This window comes from Eleutherodactylus coqui, chromosome 11 (genome assembly GCF_035609145.1).
Source record: "Eleutherodactylus coqui strain aEleCoq1 chromosome 11, aEleCoq1.hap1, whole genome shotgun sequence".
Classification (NCBI taxonomy): Eukaryota; Metazoa; Chordata; class Amphibia; order Anura; family Eleutherodactylidae; genus Eleutherodactylus; species Eleutherodactylus coqui.
The window spans coordinates 92745236-92763682 of record NC_089847.1 but is presented as its reverse complement, the minus strand read 5'-3'; the positions used below and the strand labels follow the sequence as shown (position 1 = coordinate 92763682).

General features: G+C 46.7%; 1 protein-coding gene across 1 annotated transcript in view; it reads left to right on the top strand.

The window, feature by feature from the left end:
* Positions 1 to 1938: 1938 nt before the first annotated feature.
* LOC136581747 (mucin-5B-like) overlaps positions 1939 to 18447 on the top strand; it is an 89087-nt gene continuing 72578 nt past the window's right edge. The window contains exons 1-2 of the mRNA XM_066582370.1: positions 1939 to 1955; positions 14838 to 14931. Of these exons, the coding sequence (XP_066438467.1) occupies positions 1939 to 1955; positions 14838 to 14931 (111 nt within the window). The remainder of the gene's footprint in view (positions 1956 to 14837; positions 14932 to 18447) is intronic.

Genomic DNA, 18447 nt, shown 5'->3' with positions numbered 1-18447 from the left:
GTATTGCATAAAGTATCAAAATGCTGTGGCAACCTTTTTTGTCCATCGTACAAGTTGCCAACTCTGGATCTAGCAAAAGAGCTCCAGACCATCACACTTCCTCCTCTATGTTTAACAGTTGTCACACACTCCGTAACCATCTTTTCACCTACTTAACAGTGTACAAAACCATCCATGATGTACAAAACATGTTAAATTTTGATGTATCAGACCTTCTTCCATTCTTCAGGAGTCCACTGTAGCTGCTGCTTGGACCAGCAACGTTTTTTTAAATTTTGCAGTCTTGGCTGTGGCATTCTCACTGATACTTTACTTGTCAAACCTGCAGATAGAAGTCTTCTTTTCACAGTGGAAATGGGAAATTGTTTATTTTTTTGCTGCATTATGCTGTGCTTAAAGATTTTGTGCTGTGAGATGCCAATTATGCAAACTGTTGACTTTTGTAGTGGCCTTTGGTCTGCCAAATCTCTTCTTAGAAACATTGAGACACCGATAGGGACAGTTTGCATCCAATTTCAAATGATAATTTGCTTTCTGTGCTGCAGAGTAGCTGTCCTTGATGTTTTCCCTGAAAAAAGCTCTTTGGTTAAAATCATAAATTCAGACTATTGTTGAGTTTCAAGTTAATGATGATGATTATCTGCTCCGTCGCATCCAACCTTCGGTGACTTTATGGGTTCAATGTTCTCCATGCATTCCTATCTTTCACCTCTTCTTTCAGTTCGTCGATTGACATGTTCATCATGGCCTTGATTGTATCTAGCCATCTTGTTCTTTGCCATCCTGATCTTCTCTTCCCACTGACGTTGCCAAGCATCAGTACTGTTTAACGTGAGTTAGCACGCATCACGTGGTCAAAAAAAGAGAGCTGCTGTTTGATGATTTTTCCCTCTAGTGATATCTTCTGTTTCACGCGATCTAACACTACCTTGTTCATTGTCATGGCTGTCCAAGGTATCCGTAGCATTCTCCTCTAGCACCAGAGTTCAAGTGGATCATTTTTCCTTCTGTCTATTTTCCTGAGTGTCCAACTTTCATAACCATATGTAGTTATGGGAAAGCTGATTGCATTGACCAGTTTGGTTTTTGTTGCAATGCTAATGTCCTTGCTTTTCCAGATCTTTTCCTTTCCTCGCATTGCATTTCTACCAAGTGTAATCCACCTGTTGATCTCAGGTCTAGATTCCCCATCGCTATCGATTTTGGATCCAAGGAAGATGAAATCTTCAACCAACTCAACTTTTTTGTTGTTAATTTTTATGTTCACTGTACTGCTGCTCACCATGGCCATGACTTTCGTTTTCTTGCTGTTGAGGTACAGTCGTCCAGATTGCATCGCCTCATGATCATTTCTGCATACAGATTGAAAAGGACTGGTGATAAAATAAAGCCTTGCAGTACACTTTTTTCGATTCCAATCTGTGTTTCCATAAGCTGTCCTGACTGTTGCTTCTTGGTTGTTGTAAAGCAACCTTATAAGCTGTTTAATATGTTCTGGGATGCCCATTTGCTTCAAACACTTCCAAAGCTTGTCATGTTCAACACAATCAAATGCCTTGCTGTAGTCAATGAAACACATGTGCATGTCCTTTTCATACTCTCCAGACTTCTCCATGATCTGGCACAGGTTCGCGATTTGGTCTCTGGTGCCAAAGTTCCCGTTCAACAATTGTCATGATGCGTTCTTGCATGATCTTACAAATAATTTTGGTTGCGTGAGGAATTAGGGTGATGGTGCAGTAATTGGAACATTCTTGAACATCACTGTTTTTTGGAAGTGTGACGAATACTGTAATCGGCTGGCGCTCGATCCAATCACAGCGTTCGCTTTGCTGGAGGAAGGGTATTCAAAGCCCTGTCACCAGAAAGAAGCTGAGATGTTAGCGCGGAAGACATTGCAGTTTGCTGCAGCACAGCCGGAGACCATTGCGAGGTATCATGACGCTGCTGGCCAGGTGAGTTTAAGACACCTCCCCCCTGAAGATAAGACAGTGTGCCTCTTTTGGTGCAAAAATGAATATAGGACAGTGTCTTATTTTCTGGAAAACACTGTAGGAGCTGATGATCGGAGCTGCAGTCTACACCCACAAGTTTTCTCACAGCCAGTATTGAGTTTTTCCAACACATTTGACATGGGAAGTATTCGATTTGGTTTCGATGGACTTCCATGTGTAAAGACGGCGTTTTGGCTGCTCAAACCATGTATTCATGATCGATAGGCAGTTTTCCATACAACATTGGACCATACAGTCGCCTGCATTATTTCTCTCACCCAATCCGAATTTGCCAACAACACGGATGGGTTCGTTTCAAGTTAAAATTTCATAATATTTTTAAATTACTTTTGAATTTGTAAACCATTTCACATTATTTGCTGGACTTTAACTGTGTTATTGTCAAAAATTACTGGAAAAATTGAGGTGTTCTAAAACTTTTGACCAGTAGTATATGTAGTAAAATTCAAATCTTAAAAAATCTAACAGAAATAAGAAAAAAAACCTTCCTTAACATAAAATCTTGATTTAAACAATAGGCCATTTTGAATGGACATGTTTCCTTTAGTGTTTAGAATTAAACCTTTTCTAACCGAAAACTTCCAATTAAAAATAAAACTTTAGATTTTGGGAACATACACTAAATGACTTCTGTCTTAGATTCTCCAAGGCTAGGTTTGCACCATCATTACTCATTCCATTTTCCTGTTCTATCATGGGAGCAGAAAAACAAAATTCAGGTAAAAGTGGAGAAGCACTGCACCCCCCCTTACACAGTGCAGTGGCCTGGCTGCTCAGAGCAGTGTATAACAGCAACAAGTATCAGAGCACTACTCCCATCTAGAGAGACATACAACTTGCAGAAGGACTGTGATAGGTACATCATGTTTGATAGAAAGGCTGTGATAAAGAATCTTGATATGTTTGAGGACATACAGCAAGATGCAGTAGACTATGCACACAAGCTATGGAGAAATATGACATTGAGAAGGTCCTGGACCCAAGGTCCCACCTCACTCAGAAAGGTCCTAAAACTTACCATAAGGAGAAAAATGTGAGCTGCACCACAGATGGGAAAAGAGATCTAGGACCAGTATGAGCAACACAGGGAGGAGTTGGAGCAAAGTGAGCTATAAAGAGTAGCTGTAGCTAAGGCACCAAGGTGTCATGGGGCATGAGAACCTGCAGGAGAGTCAAAGAACTGGCAGGTTGGGCAGTGGCAGCTATTGTGCGGATGCTGATATGCTGCATTATTGCCTGGAGACTGCCAAGGGACCGCAGCAGAGGCAGAAAATGGCCAGAGCTGCAGTAGAGATATCAAGTACTGAGTAATGTCCTGCGAAAGAGAGAATGTGGAACTGTGCAACAAAGAATAGAGATCTGGGCTCAAACAAGGATATCAAGGATTGCATTCTTATTGGGTTACAAGTAGAGATGAGCGAACACCAAAATGTTCGGGTGTTCGTTATTCGTAACGAACTTCCCGTGATGCTCGAGGGTTCGTTTCGAACAACGAACCCCATTGAAGTCAATGGGCGACCAGAACATTTTTGTATTTCGCCGATGCTCGCTAAGGTTTTCATGTGTGAAAATCTGGGCAATTCAGGAAAGTGATGGGAATGACACAGTGACGGATAGGGCAGGCGAGGGGCTACATGTTGGGCTGCATCTCAAGTTCCCAGGTCCCACTATTAAGCCACAATACCGGCAAGAGTGGGCCCCCCCCCTCCCAACAACTTTTACTTCTGAAAAGCCCTCATTAGCATGGCATACCTTTGCTAAGCACCACACTACCTCCAACAAAGCACAATCACTGCCTGCATGACACTCCACTGACACTTCTCCTGGGTTACATGCTGCCCAACCGCCCCCCCTCCCCCCCACAGCGCACACCAAAGTGTCCCTGCGCAGCCTTCAGCTGCCCTCATGCCACACCACGCTCATGTCTATTTAGAATTGCGTCTGCCATGACGAGGGACCGCAGGCACACACTGCAGAGGTTGGCACGGCTAGGCAGCGACCCTCTTTAAAAGTGGCGGAGCGATAGCCCACAATGCTGTACAGAAGCAATGAGAAATAGAATCCTGTGCCACCGCCATCAGGAGCTGCACACGTGGGCATAGCAATGGGGAACCTATGTGCCACACACTATTCATTCTGTCAAGGTGTCTGCATGCCCCAGTCAGACCGGGCTTTTTAATTCATAGACACAGGCAGGTACAACTCCCTATTGTGAAGTCCCTGTCGACCCACAGCATGGGTGGCTCCCTGGAACCCACTGGCGGTACACAGAAATATCCCATTGCATTGCCCAACACAGCTGAGGTAGTAATGTCGTGCTTAATGCAGGTGGGCTTCGGCCCACACTGCATGCCCCAGTCTGACTGGGGTTCTTTATAAGTGTACAGATGTAGTAAAAACTCCGTGTGCACCTACAGCATGGGTGGGTGCCAGGAAGCCACCGGCGGTACATAGAAATATCCCATTGCATTGCCCAACACAGCTGAGGTAGTAATGTTGTGCTTAACCCTTTCCAATCCAATTTGTATATGGTTTTCCTAGGGGGCTTACTCTTTTTCTGCTGTTATACAACGGCGCTATATGCTGGCTAAAGCCAGTACTGCATGAGCTGACACGTAGGATAGGCTCCGACAGCAGAGAGGCTGGCAATATACAGTAAGAGAACCCCGACGGACGTCTACCAACAACGGAGCTGTACAGCCTTAAACCCTAATGTCTTCACAGGTCACACAGTGGACTGGAAAGGGTTAATGCAGGTGGGCTTCGGCCCACACTGCATGCCCCAGTCAGACTGGGGTTCTTTACAAGTGGACACATGTAGGTTTAACTCCCTGTGGACCCACTGCCTGGGTGGGTGCCAGGAAGCCACCGGCGGTACATAGAAATATCCCATTGCATTGCCCAACACAGCTGAGGTAGTAATGTCGTGCGTAATACAGGTGGGCTTCGGCCCACACTGCATGCCCCAGTCAGACGGGTTCTTTAGAAGTGTACAGAAGTATTAAAAACTCAGTGTGCACCTACAGCATGGGTGGCTCCCTGGAACCCACCGGCGGTACACAAAAATATCCCATTGCATTGCCCAACACAGCTGAGGTAACGTCAGCTGTAATGCAGGTGGGCTAAAAATTAATTTGATTACACTGTAGGCGAGGGCCCACACAAATTGCTGTATCAACAGTACTAATGTACATCCCAAAAATTGGCCATGGCCAGCCAAGAGGGCAGGTGAAACCCATTAATCGCTTTGGTTAATGTGGCTTAAGTGGTAACTAGGCCTGGAGGCAGCCCAGTGTAACGAAAAATTGGTTCAAGTTAAAGTTCCAATGCTTTTAAGCGCATTGAAACTTATAAAAATTGTTCTGAAAAATTATTTGAGTGAGCCTTGTGGCCCTAAGAAAAATTGCCCGTTCAGCGTGATTACGTGAGGTTTCAGGAGGTGGAGCAGGAGGAGGAGGAGGAGGAATATTAGACACAGATTGATGAAGCAGAAATGTCCCCGTTTTGGATGGTGAGAGAGAACGTAGCTTCCATCCGCGGGTGCAGCCTACGTATTGCTTACGTATCGCTGCTGTCCGCTGGTGGAGAACAGAAGTCTGGGGAAATCCAGCCTTTGTTCATCTTGATGAGTGTTAGCCTGTCGGCACTGTCGGTTGACAAGCGGCTACGCTTATCTGTGATGATTCCCCCAGCCGCACTAAACACCCTCTCCGACAACACGCTAGCCGCAGGACAAGCAAGCACCTCAAGGGCATACAGGGCTAGTTCAGGCCACGTGTCCAGCTTCGACACCCAGTAGTTGTAGGGGGCAGAGGCGTCACCAAGGATGGTCGTGCGATCCGCTACGTACTCCCTCACCATCCTTTTGCAGTGCTCCCGCCGACTCAGCCGTGACTGGGGAGCGGTGACACAGTCTTGGTGGGGAGCCATAAAGCTGGCCAGGCCCTTAAAGACTGTTGCACTGCCTGGGATGTACATGCTGCTCGATCTACGCACATCCCCTGCAACATGGCCCTCGGAACTGCGCCTTCTGCCACTAGCGCTGTCGGCTGGGAATTTTACCATCAGCTTGTCCGCAAGGGTCCTGTGGTATAGCAACACTCTCGAACCCCTTTCCTCTTCGGGAATCAGAGTGGGCAGGTTCTCCTTATACCGTGGATCGAGCAGTGTGTACACCCAGTAATCCGTCGTGGCCAGAATGCGTGCAACGCGAGGGTCACGAGAAAGGCATCCTAACATGAAGTCAGCCATGTGTGCCAGGGTACCTGTACGCAACACATGGCTGTCTTCACTAGGAAGATCACTTTCAGGATCCTCCTCCTCCTCCTCCTCCTCCTCAGGCCATACACGCTGAAAGGATGACAGGCAATCAGCCGGTGTACCGTCAGCAGCGGGCCAAGCTGTCTCTTCCCCCTCCTCCTCATCCTCCTCATGCTCCTCCTCCTCCTCCTGTACGCGCTGAGAAATAGACAGGAGGGTGCCCTGACTATCCAGCGGCATACTGTCTTCCCCCGCCCCCGTTTCCGAGCGCAAAGCAGCTGCCTTTATGGTTTGCAGGGAATTTCTCAAGATGCATAGCAGAGGAATGGTGACGCTAATGATTGTAGCATCGCCGCTCACCACCTGGGTAGACTCCTCAAAATTACCAAGGACATGGCAGATGTCTGCCAACCAGGCCCACTCTTCTGAAAGGAATTGAGGAGGCTGACTCCCACTGCGCCGCCCATGTTGGAGTTGGTATTCGACTATAGCTCTCCGTTGTTCATAGAGCCTGGCCAACATGTGGAGCGTAGAGTTCCACCGTGTGGGCACGTCGCACAGCAGTCGGTGCACTGGCAGCTTAAAGTGATGTTGCAGGGTGCGCAGGGTGGCAGCGTCCGTGTGGGACTTGCGGAAATGTGCGCAGAGCCGGCGCGCCTTTACGAGCAGGTCTGACAAGCGTGGGTAGCTTTTCAGAAACCGCTGAACCACCAAATTAAAGACGTGGGCCAGGCATGGCACGTGCGTGAGGCTGCCAAGCTGCAGAGCCGCCACCAGGTTACGGCCGTTGTCACACACGACCATGCCCGGTTGGAGGCTCAGCGGCGCAAGCCAGCGGTCGGTCTGCTGTGTCAGACCCTGCAGCAGTTCGTGGGCCGTGTGCCTCTTATCGCCTAAGCTGAGTAGTTTCAGCACGGCCTGCTGACGCTTGCCCACCGCTGTGATGCCACACCGCGCGACACCGACTGCTGGCGACATGCTGCTGCTAACACATCTTGATTGTGAGACAGAGGAGGAGGAGGAGGAGGAGGGTGCTTTAGTGGAGGAAGCATACACCTCCGCAGATACCAGCACCGAGCTGGGGCCCGCAATTCTGGGGGTGGGTAGGACGTGAGCGGTCCCAGGCTCTGACTCTGTCCCAGCCTCCACTAAATTCACCCAATGTGCCGTCAGGGAGATGTAGTGGCCCTGCCCGCCTGTGCTTGTCCACGTGTCCGTAGTTAAGTGGACCGTGGCAGTAACCGCGTTGGTGAGGGCGCGCACAATGTTGCGGGAGACGTGGTCGTGCAGGGCTGGGACGGCACATCGGGAAAAGTAGTGGCGACTGGGAACTGAGTAGCGCGGGGCCGCCGCCTCCATGATACTTTTGAAGGACTCCGTTTCCACAACCCTATACGGCAGCATCTCAAGGCTGATGAATTTTGCGATGCGGACGGTTAACGTTTGAGCGTGCGGGTGCGTGGCGGCGTACTTGCGCTTGCGCTCGAACACTTGCGCAAGCGACGGCTGAACGGTGCGCTGAACTACACTGCTGGATGGGGCCGAGGACAGCGGAGATGAGGGTGTGGGTGCAGGCCATGAGGCGGTAGTGCCTGTGTCCTGAGAGGGGGGTTGCATCTCAGTGGCAGGTTGGGGCACAGGGGGAGAGGCAGGGGTGCAAACCGGAGACGGTGAACGGCCTTTGTCCCACCTTGCGGGGTGCTTGGCCATCATATGTCTGCGCATGGTGGTGGTGGTGAGGCTGTTGGTGTTGGCTCCCCGGCTGAGCTTTGCGCGACAAAGGTTGCACACCACTGTTCGTCGGTCGTCAGGCGTCTCTGTGAAAAACTGCCAGACCTTAGAGCACCTCGGCCTACGCAGGGTGGCATGGCGCGAGGGGGCGCTTTGGGAAACACTTGGTGGATTATTCGGTCTGGCCCTGCCTCTACCCCTGGCCACCGCACTGCCTCTTGCAACCTGCCCTGCTGATGCCCTTGACTCCCCCTCTGAAGACCTGTCCTCCTGAGTAAGCGTTGCACACCAGGTGGGGTCAGTCACCTCATCGTCCTGCTGCTCTTCCTCCGAATCCTCTGTGCGCTGCTCCCTGGGACTTACTGCCCTTACTACTACCTCACTGCAAGACAACTGTGTCTGATCGTCATCGTCCTCCTCACCCACAGAAAGTTGTTGAGACAGTTGGCGGAAGTCCCCAGCCTCTTCCCCCGGACCCCGGGAACTTTCGAATGGTTGGGCATCAGTGACGATAAACTCCTCTGGTGGGAGAGGAACCGCTGCTGCCCAATCTAAGCAGGGGCCCGAGAACAGTTCCTGGGAGTGTTCCCGCTCCTGAGCAGGTGTCATTGTAGTGGACTGAGGAGGCTGGGAGGAAGGAGGAGCAGCAGACAGAGGATTCGGATTGGCAGCAGTGGACGGCGCAGAACTGCGGGTAGACGATAGGTTGCTCGAAGCACTTTCTGCCATCCAGGACAGGACCTGCTCACACTGCTCATTTTCTAATAACCGTCTCCCGCGTGGACCCATTAATTGGGCGATGAATGTGGGGACGCCAGAAACGTGCCTCTCTCCTAATCGCGCAGCAGACAGCTGCGACACACCTGGATCAGGAGCTTGGCCTGTGCCCACACCCTCACTTGGCCCTCCGCGTCCTCGGCCACGTCCACGTCCACGTCCTCTAGGCTTACCCCTACCCCTCAGCATGCTGTATTACCAGTGATTAGATTTCCCAGGCAGGAAATAAATTGGCGCAAGACTGCAGGCCAAATATAATTTTTGCCCTTTTTGGAAAACGAAAGGCCCCACTGCCTCTAGTGAATGAATTATCTAAGTTTAATAACTGTGCTGTGTCCCTGCTTATGTGTCACAGAACGTGAGGGTAGCAGAGTTATTATAACTCTTGGAGAGCAGGTATTTTTTTTCCCAATTAAGGAAAGCAAATGGCGAACCCAGCAGTAAAGCGTAGCTGGGTGCGTATGATTTAGCAATGTTTTTCACGCAGCTCACACGTCTACACAGGCGTAAGGACGGACACAGGCTGGACAAATAGATTTGTTTTCAGTTTTTTCCCACCAACAGGCAGCACTGCGTATATTCAATGAACCTGCGAAGTTTAATAACTGCGCTGTGTCCCTGCTTATGTGTCACAGAACGTGAGGGTAGCAGAGTTATTATAACTCTTGGAGAGCAGGTATTTTTTTTTCCCAATTAAGGAAAGCAAATGGCGAACCCAGCAGTAAAGCGTAGCTGGCTGCGTATGATTTAGCAATGTTTTTCACGCAGCTCACACGTCTACACAGGCGTAAGGACGGACACAGGCTGGACAAATAGATTTGTTTTCAGTTTTTTCCCACCAACAGGCAGCACTGCGTATATTCAATGAACCTGCGAAGTTTAATAACTGCGCTGTGTCCCTGCTTATGTGTCACAGAACGTGAGGGTAGCAGAGTTATTATAACTCTTGGAGAGCAGGTATTTTTTTTTCCCAATTAAGGAAAGCAAATGGCGAACCCAGCAGTAAAGCGTAGCTGGCTGCGTATGATTTAGCAATGTTTTTCACGCAGCTCACACGTCTACACAGGCGTAAGGACGGACACAGGCTGGACAAATAGATTTGTTTTCAGTTTTTTCCCACCAACAGGCAGCACTGCGTATATTCAATGAACCTGCGAAGTTTAATAACTGCGCTGTGTCCCTGCTTATGTGTCACAGAACGTGAGGGTAGCAGAGTTATTATAACTCTTGGAGAGCAGGTATTTTTTTTTCCCAATTAAGGAAAGCAAATGGCGAACCCAGCAGTAAAGCGTAGCTGGCTGCGTATGATTTAGCAATGTTTTTCACGCAGCTCACACGTCTACACAGGCGTAAGGACGGACACAGGCTGGACAAATAGATTTGTTTTCAGTTTTTTCCCACCAACAGGCAGCACTGCGTATATTCAATGAACCTGCGAAGTTTAATAACTGCGCTGTGTCCCTGCTTATGTGTCACAGAACGTGAGGGTAGCAGAGTTATTATAACTCTTGGAGAGCAGGTATTTTTTTTCCCAATTAAGGAAAGCAAATGGCGAACCCAGCAGTAAAGCGTAGCTGGGTGCGTATGATTTAGCAATGTTTTTCACGCAGCTCACACGTCTACACAGGCGTAAGGACGGACACAGGCTGGACAAATAGATTTGTTTTCAGTTTTTTCCCACCAACAGGCAGCACTGCGTATATTCAATGAACCTGCGAAGTTTAATAACTGCGCTGTGTCCCTGCTTATGTGTCACAGAACGTGAGGGTAGCAGAGTTATTATAACTCTTGGAGAGCAGGTATTTTTTTTTCCCAATTAAGGAAAGCAAATGGCGAACCCAGCAGTAAAGCGTAGCTGGGTGCGTATGATTTAGCAATGTTTTTCACGCAGCTCACACGTCTACACAGGCGTAAGGACGGACACAGGCTGGACAAATAGATTTGTTTTCAGTTTTTTCCCACCAACAGGCAGCACTGCGTATATTCAATGAACCTGCGAAGTTTAATAACTGCGCTGTGTCCCTGCTTATGTGTCACAGAACGTGAGGGTAGCAGAGTTATTATAACTCTTGGAGAGCAGGTATTTTTTTTTCCCAATTAAGGAAAGCAAATGGCGAACCCAGCAGTAAAGCGTAGCTGGGTGCGTATGATTTAGCAATGTTTTTCACGCAGCTCACACGTCTACACAGGCGTAAGGACGGACACAGGCTGGACAAATAGATTTGTTTTCAGTTTTTTCCCACCAACAGGCAGCACTGCGTATATTCAATGAACCTGCGAAGTTTAATAACTGCGCTGTGTCCCTGCTTATGTGTCACAGAACGTGAGGGTAGCAGAGTTATTATAACTCTTGGAGAGCAGGTATTTTTTTTTCCCAATTAAGGAAAGCAAATGGCGAACCCAGCAGTAAAGCGTAGCTGGCTGCGTATGATTTAGCAATGTTTTTCACGCAGCTCACACGTCTACACAGGCGTAAGGACGGACACAGGCTGGACAAATAGATTTGTTTTCAGTTTTTTCCCACCAACAGGCAGCACTGCGTATATTCTATGAATAATAACTGTGTTGTGGCCCTGCCTATACAATTCTTTCCCTGCAGTATCAATGGAGGGTGCAATGCTCTGCAGAGGCGATTTTGAGAAGCCCAAAAAAAATGCAGCACAGCCAACAGCAGCCTGGACAGTACTGCACACGGATAAATATGGCCCTAGAAAGGACCGTTGAGGTTCTTGAAGGCTACACTCACTCCTAACACTCTCCCTGCCTATGCAGCACTTCTGTCCCTAATGCCAGGTGCAACGGTCTGCAGAGGCGATTTTGAGAAAAAAAAAAAAATCCCACTGCTAACAGCAGCCAACACACAGCTATCAGTGGCCCTAATAAGGACCTTTGGGGGGTCTTGAAGCCTACACTAACTACCAATTCTTTCCCTACAGCAGCTCCGGTATAAACAGCACTGTCCCTCATCTAACTCACACCGCATCTGAGGCGAGCCGCGGGAGGGGCCGACTTTTATATTAGGCGAACACCTGATCTCGCCAGCCACTCACAGCAGGGGGGTGGTATAGGGCTTAAACGTTGCAGGGGGAAGTTGTAATGCCTTCCCTGTCTTTCAATTGGCCAGAAAAGCGCGCTAACGTCTCAGGGAAGGAAGTGAAAGTAACCAGAACACCGCATGGTGTTCGTCACGAATAACGAACATCCCGAACACCCTAATATTCGCACGAATATCAAGCTCGGACGAACGCGTTCGCTCATCTCTAGTTACAAGTGATTTTGGCCTCAGTAAAAGCTGAATACTGTGAACACAAATTGTGACCTTTTCAGGGATTAAGCAGGCCTGCTGGCAGTGTATGACAACAAATACTAAGTTCTAGGATATTTACTTCTATCTTGCAATCCAGCATTTTCATAGACAAAATAGCATAACCTTAGGGTATCAGATCAATGTGGGTCTAACTCCACGCCCCCCGTCGGTCAACTATTTGAAAGAGCTCAGGCGAGTGCTGTGGCCTCTTCATTGTAGACCAGGTACAGTGCTGCATATTGTGTAGTGCCTGTTATTTCAATATTAAAATTCATTTAAATGGGATTGAGCTGCAGAAAGGCCATGTGACTCAAGAAAGCAACATCACAGCCCCAAAAAAGAGGCCACAGTGCTTGCCTAAGTGCAGTGACCCCTTCAAACTACATTGTCTGATATATATGTATTTAAAATACTCCATTACCCTTTCTTATAGTAATACAGTAGACCCCTGTACCAAAGAGTAAAATGGTATACTCTATGGAATAGTACTGTGCACTGCATCCGTGGCCTAGCTTAATATATTGAATATGTGTGTTTTTTAACAGATAAAGTGGTATTCTGTAATTTTTATATTGATGACCTATCCTTAGAATACGTCATTGGTATCAGATGAATGGAATTCTAGCTCCCACTGGCCCCTCCTGTTTTCTGGAGTTGCAGTACACTAGAACTAGCACAGTTCTATACATTGTGTAGTGGCCATGAACGGTACTGCAAGCTAAGTCCAATGCAAGTGATAAGTCATTAGTATGTAAGACTGGAAAAACCTGTTAAATATGTAATGTCAATAAATATTTTTATTTAACTAATACAATCATTTTTTTATGCACAGGGTTTGTAGGCTTCAGAGCTCTAGCTGATAACGCAAACTTTATAGCTAGAAACAGCCGTAATGAAATACGTAAGTAAAATTCATATTATACTTTTTTCTAACAGCCACAGCAAAGCAAAAACTACAGCATAATTGAGATCAATAGAATATAGATATCATGATTTTGACATTTAAAATTGTGGTTTTGTGGTATATTTATCTGGCGATATATGATGCACCTTATATGAAGTCTAAAAGTTAAAAAATATATATAGTTGTTTAGCATTTTATATTGTTCTTTATGATAATAAAATATAAGCATACAGTTCAAACACACATTTACTGTCATTTCCAATTATGTAAGATGAGAAGACTTTATGACAATGTCTTACTATACAATCAATAAATCACCCATCACAATTCCCAGTCACTGTTACAAGGTTTGTATAAAGAGTCTAACATTGACTTGCAGGAATGCTGCCTTCTAAAGGCTCAGTCAGACGAGAGTTGTTTTTTGCGCACCCTAGTGCAGAAAGAAAACGCACAACCCACTCCACGCATTAGCAAATGCGCGTAACCATAGTTCCATGTCCACTGCTTTCAATAGGGCCAGCGCTGCTGCCGCTTGCCACATTAAAAGCGATGGGATGCAGGCAACCCCCGCAGTGATTTTCGGGGAAGGGCTTTAAATATAAGCCCTTCCCTGAAAAATCATTCCTACGTGTAGAAAAAAAACCCCTAAAACATTACTCACCTATCAGCGCTGTCCGGGCTCTGGTGCATTCTCTCTCTGCAATCCTGACACTGAACTAAAGCACTTTCAAGAGGCGGGGATTTAAAAACCCACGCCTCTTGAAAGTGATGGTCTGATTGGCTGAGTGCTAAGCCAATCACAGGCAGTGCTCAACCATTCTTTGAACGATAGCTGAGCGCTGCCTGTGATTGGTCACAGCACTCAGCCAATCAGAGGAAGCACTCAGCCATTCATAGAATTCAATGGCGCTGGCCCCATTGAAAGCAATGGGAGAACATCACGTTCTTTTGCCACAGCTGTGGCAGGGTGTTTCTTCATCCCCGCGGTGAGTCCCCTTGTCACTAAACACTATGATAGTGCTGTCACATTGTTCAATGATGAGGGGACTCCCCACAGGGAATTTTTCCGCGCAGCACATACCTTCCCGGTGCACGAATGTCCTATCTTTTGCCGGTGAGAGTATTTTCCGCTCGTAAAAGATGGACATGTGAACACACCATAGGAAACCAGTGGTTCTATCAGATGTCCTTTTTTGTGCTCATAGGCGCATGCAAAAAAAAGCTTGTCTGACTTCGACCTGATAGGGGGAGCTGCAGAGGTATTTATTCCATCTTCCTTATTTGAATTAAAAAACTATGAATGATTGCATGTGATCTTAACAAATACAAGAGAAAACAATGGTCTGCTTCTTATTCTACAAATAGCACTACTTTTATCCATCGGCTGTGCCTGAAATTGCACATAAGCATCACTGAAGTCAATTGGGCTGAATTGCAATACCAGACACAGCCAGAAATAAGAGTGGTGCTATTTCTCATGCAGCATATGTAAGTTTTATTATTTGGGCCATTTGTCTACTGTATCTCAAAAACTGATATTTGAAAAGTATTTAAAATGTGTAAAGAGCATCACATTTGAGCTGCAAATGTATAATCTATAGTATATGCAAAGTGTGTAGCTGAAGTCACGGTTCATTCAAGCCATGATAATTCTTAGTACCTTAAAGGGAACCTCTCACCTCTGAACAACCTCTGGTGCTATTTGGGGAGATGATGGGGAGCCGGGGGATGTATTTTTTTATGTTCACCCACTCTCTCGTTCCCACAGTGTCCCCCACCGAAGTCAGCGCATGGCACAAAAATATGACTTTTTTCAGTGTTCTGTGCATGTATTCTCCCATAGAAGTCTAGGGGAACATGCACAGTGGTCGGAAAAGAGCCAGAGTTCAGACAATGAGCGAATTTCACCAGGGGACACCATGGGAATGGAAGAGTGGGTGAGTATAAAAAAATACATCCCCCAACTCCCTGTCACGCCCCCAAACAGCACGATAACTTAGTTTATAGTGCTGATCAGAGGTGGGAGGTTCCTTGTAAGCTCTATTCCCACCTCGTTGGGGTACACATTTTTGTATACATTGGTAAATTCACCCGACATACTGGTATTCCATGAATGTGTCCAGACATTATAATGGGATTGACATAAGCCTGTGTACTAGTATTATACATGAGTGTCCTTCGGCCATTATGTGCCAGGATACCTTTATTTCGCTGTATTAAAAATCAGAGTCAACTATACTTTAAATGCACATGGCTTTGACAAAAAACCCAAAACATACACTAAGGGCTCATGTTCATGGCCGTATGCGTAACACTTTGCGGTTCTCCCGCAGCGTTTTACACATTAGCCCATACGCTCTGCTAGGAGAGATGGGCTGCGTATGACACTGCACATGCCCGCGATTGACCCACTCACAGACATGTGCAGCGTGATTTTTTTAACTTTTATTCCCCATTCTGGTCGAAAGGGGGGATGCGTATGGAAACCTGCCCATATGCAATGTATTGCGTATGGACAGCGCATCATATGCAGTCCATACAAGGGCTATAATAGTGACTCCCTTAGTGGCCCTAGTAGTAATAGTGTCCCCTTCAGTGGCCCCAGTATTAATAGTGGCCCCCTTAGTGGTCTTAGTATTAATAGTGTCCTGCTTAGTGATCTCTGAGATAATAGGGCCCCCTCTATGTACCCTTTCCACCATTAGCCTCCAGCCGGGCAGCAACCCCATACCATCTTGCATTTAGCTCACTCAGTAGCTCTGGTCTGGCCACTGCTATTGTAATCAGAGACTGCGGCTTCTGAACCCTCCTCCCAGGGTCTGCACTGCATGCAAGATATGCTGGAATGCGAAGGCTGTGGGGAGGTCAGAGGCCATAGTCTCTGATTGCAGCATGATGGTGTGGGGCTGCTGTCCGAGCCGGAGCTGCTCACAGCTGACAATTATTTTTTTCTGTCTACTAATATGGCTATTAAAAGATAAATACCAGCACCAGTCCTTGGACTTAATTACTGACTGGGCCAGTGACTTATCAGCTGGGTGACAACCCTAACAATGAATCATATTACCCACAATGAATCTGAGCACACAACCATTCAATCAGAGCACTCCCCTTGCCCCGATCTGAAGCCTGGTTTGAGCTGCCCCAACTTGTTCTTGATTGCTCTGTGGACTTGATTCTTGCATTACTGGGTACCTGCTTCTATGCTCTGCTTTGCTCCTGGTCTCTGCCTTTGGACTCTGGATTTGTATACTCATACCCGTTGTGTTATCTTTATTCTGACTTCGGCATTCCTTTAATGTTGCACCTGCCAAATGCTTCTGCTAACTTGCCTGGAACCTCTGGTTCTACATCTGATTCTGCTCTTTAGATTTTGCAAACTAGCTTTACTCATCCATCCTGCATCTGAACTGCCAAGCAGTCTACGGACTTTGACATTAGCGGACATTAACCTCTATGTAAGTTGCAGCAATGGTTTAACTTTTTGCAATCCAATTTAGGATTCAGGGTTTCCTAGGGGGCTTTCTCTTTCTGCCATTATACAATGGTGCTATCTGCTGGCTAGAGCCAGTACTGCAGTATGTGACATGCTGGAGAGGCCCCGACAACAGAGCGGCCAGTAATATACAGTAAGAATACCCTGCCAGACGTCTTCCAACATTGGAGTTGTACAGCCTTCAATCAGAATGTCTAAAGACGTCAGACAGTGGATTGGAAAGGGTTAACATGCACCTATAGATTTTTATTGGGAAGTGCTGACCTATTTTATCCTTTTTTCTATATTGTCTCAGCTGTCAGTCCCGTGGCAAAACAAAGAGAATTTATTCAGAGAACAGCGGGTGGTCTGTTCTCTCAATACAGCTCCTGGCAACTCACACGCTACTAATTGGTACCAATAGGCATTAGTACCAAATAGTAATTTATGAAAATGCAAAATGTTCACTCAAAAGCCATTTTTGAGCGGTCATCTGTGGGTGTAAATGCCCCTTTACTGTCAGGATCAGCAGAAATAGTTTCACTATGCCACACATGATTAGGCTTAGGTTTAAATCCAGAGGGGATACCTGAGGAACCCTGGTGTTCACCCTTTATCAGGGGCGTAACTAAAGGCTCAGGGGCCCGGGTGCTAAAGTTTAGCTCGCCCCCCCCCCCCCCCCCTCCCGGAGGGATGCACGCAGCCCAGGTCAGGGCAGCGCTGGGCCTCTTCCGGAAAACCCTAGGAAAGGGATGCCCAATAGATTGTAGAACAGGGAAAGAGTTTGTTACGGGTGCCCCCACTGTTCCGGTACACACCAGAATGAACTTCCGGCAGAGAATAACCACACTGTTTTCGGCGCCATCTGTTTAATGTACAGAGTTTGGAAATGCGTCCCAGCCTGACTGCGAGTCTCCAGAGCTGAACTCAGAGAATCATAAGCATGACTGGTGCAGAAGACAGTGTTGTTAGCCCTATAGACATATACACATATACAGGCACATATGCAGTGTGTACACGCACTGTACACCAGGGGCGTAACTATAGTGGGTGCAGGGGATGCGGTTGCACCCGGGCCCAGGAGCCTTCGGGGGCCCATAAGGCCTCTGTTCTCCATATAGGTAGCCCAGTACTATTAACCCCTTAGTGACCAAGCCTGTTTGCGCCTTAATGACCAGGCCAAATTTTGCAAATCTGACATGTGTCACTTTAACATGGAAAAACACCAGAAAGGTTTTGCATATCCAAGCGATTCTGACATTGTTTTTTCGCCACATGTTGTGCTTCATTTAGGCGGAAAAAATAGACCGATAGAAATTGTGTTTATTTATTAAAAGCGCCAAAATTGGGAAAATTTTGAAAAAATCGTCATTTTTTCACATTTCCAACTGCAATATCTTAAATATGTGCAAACATAATATAGAAATTTTTGCTAAGATTTATATTTCCACCCGTTTACTTTATTTTGGGCGCACATTGGAAAAACTTTCGTTTTTTTTTAACTATTTAGGAGACGTACAAATTTAACATTACTTTTTAGCATTTTGAGGAACACTTTGTTTTCCTATACCAAGCCGAGATTGGAAAGGCTCATGAGTGTCAGAATAATAGATACCCCCCCAAATGACCTCATTTTAAAAACTACACCCCTTAATGTATTCACTGAGGGGTGTCATGAGTATTTTGACCCCACAGTTTTTTTTCAGGAATTAATTCAATTTAGAGGAGAAAAAGTAAAATTTCATATTTTTGCAAATCTGTCATTTTAAAGACATAATTTTTTCCTATAGTTTACATGAAAATCAGGATTTACACCCCAAAATGGATACCCCTATTTCTGCCGTGTTCAGAAATATACCCATTGTGGCCCTATTGTTATATCTGAGTCCACAACGGGGCCCAAAATGAAAGGAGTAGTCAGTGTCTTTCAAAACAGAAATTTTGCTTGAAGTCCTTTTAGGCCCCATAGCACACATGT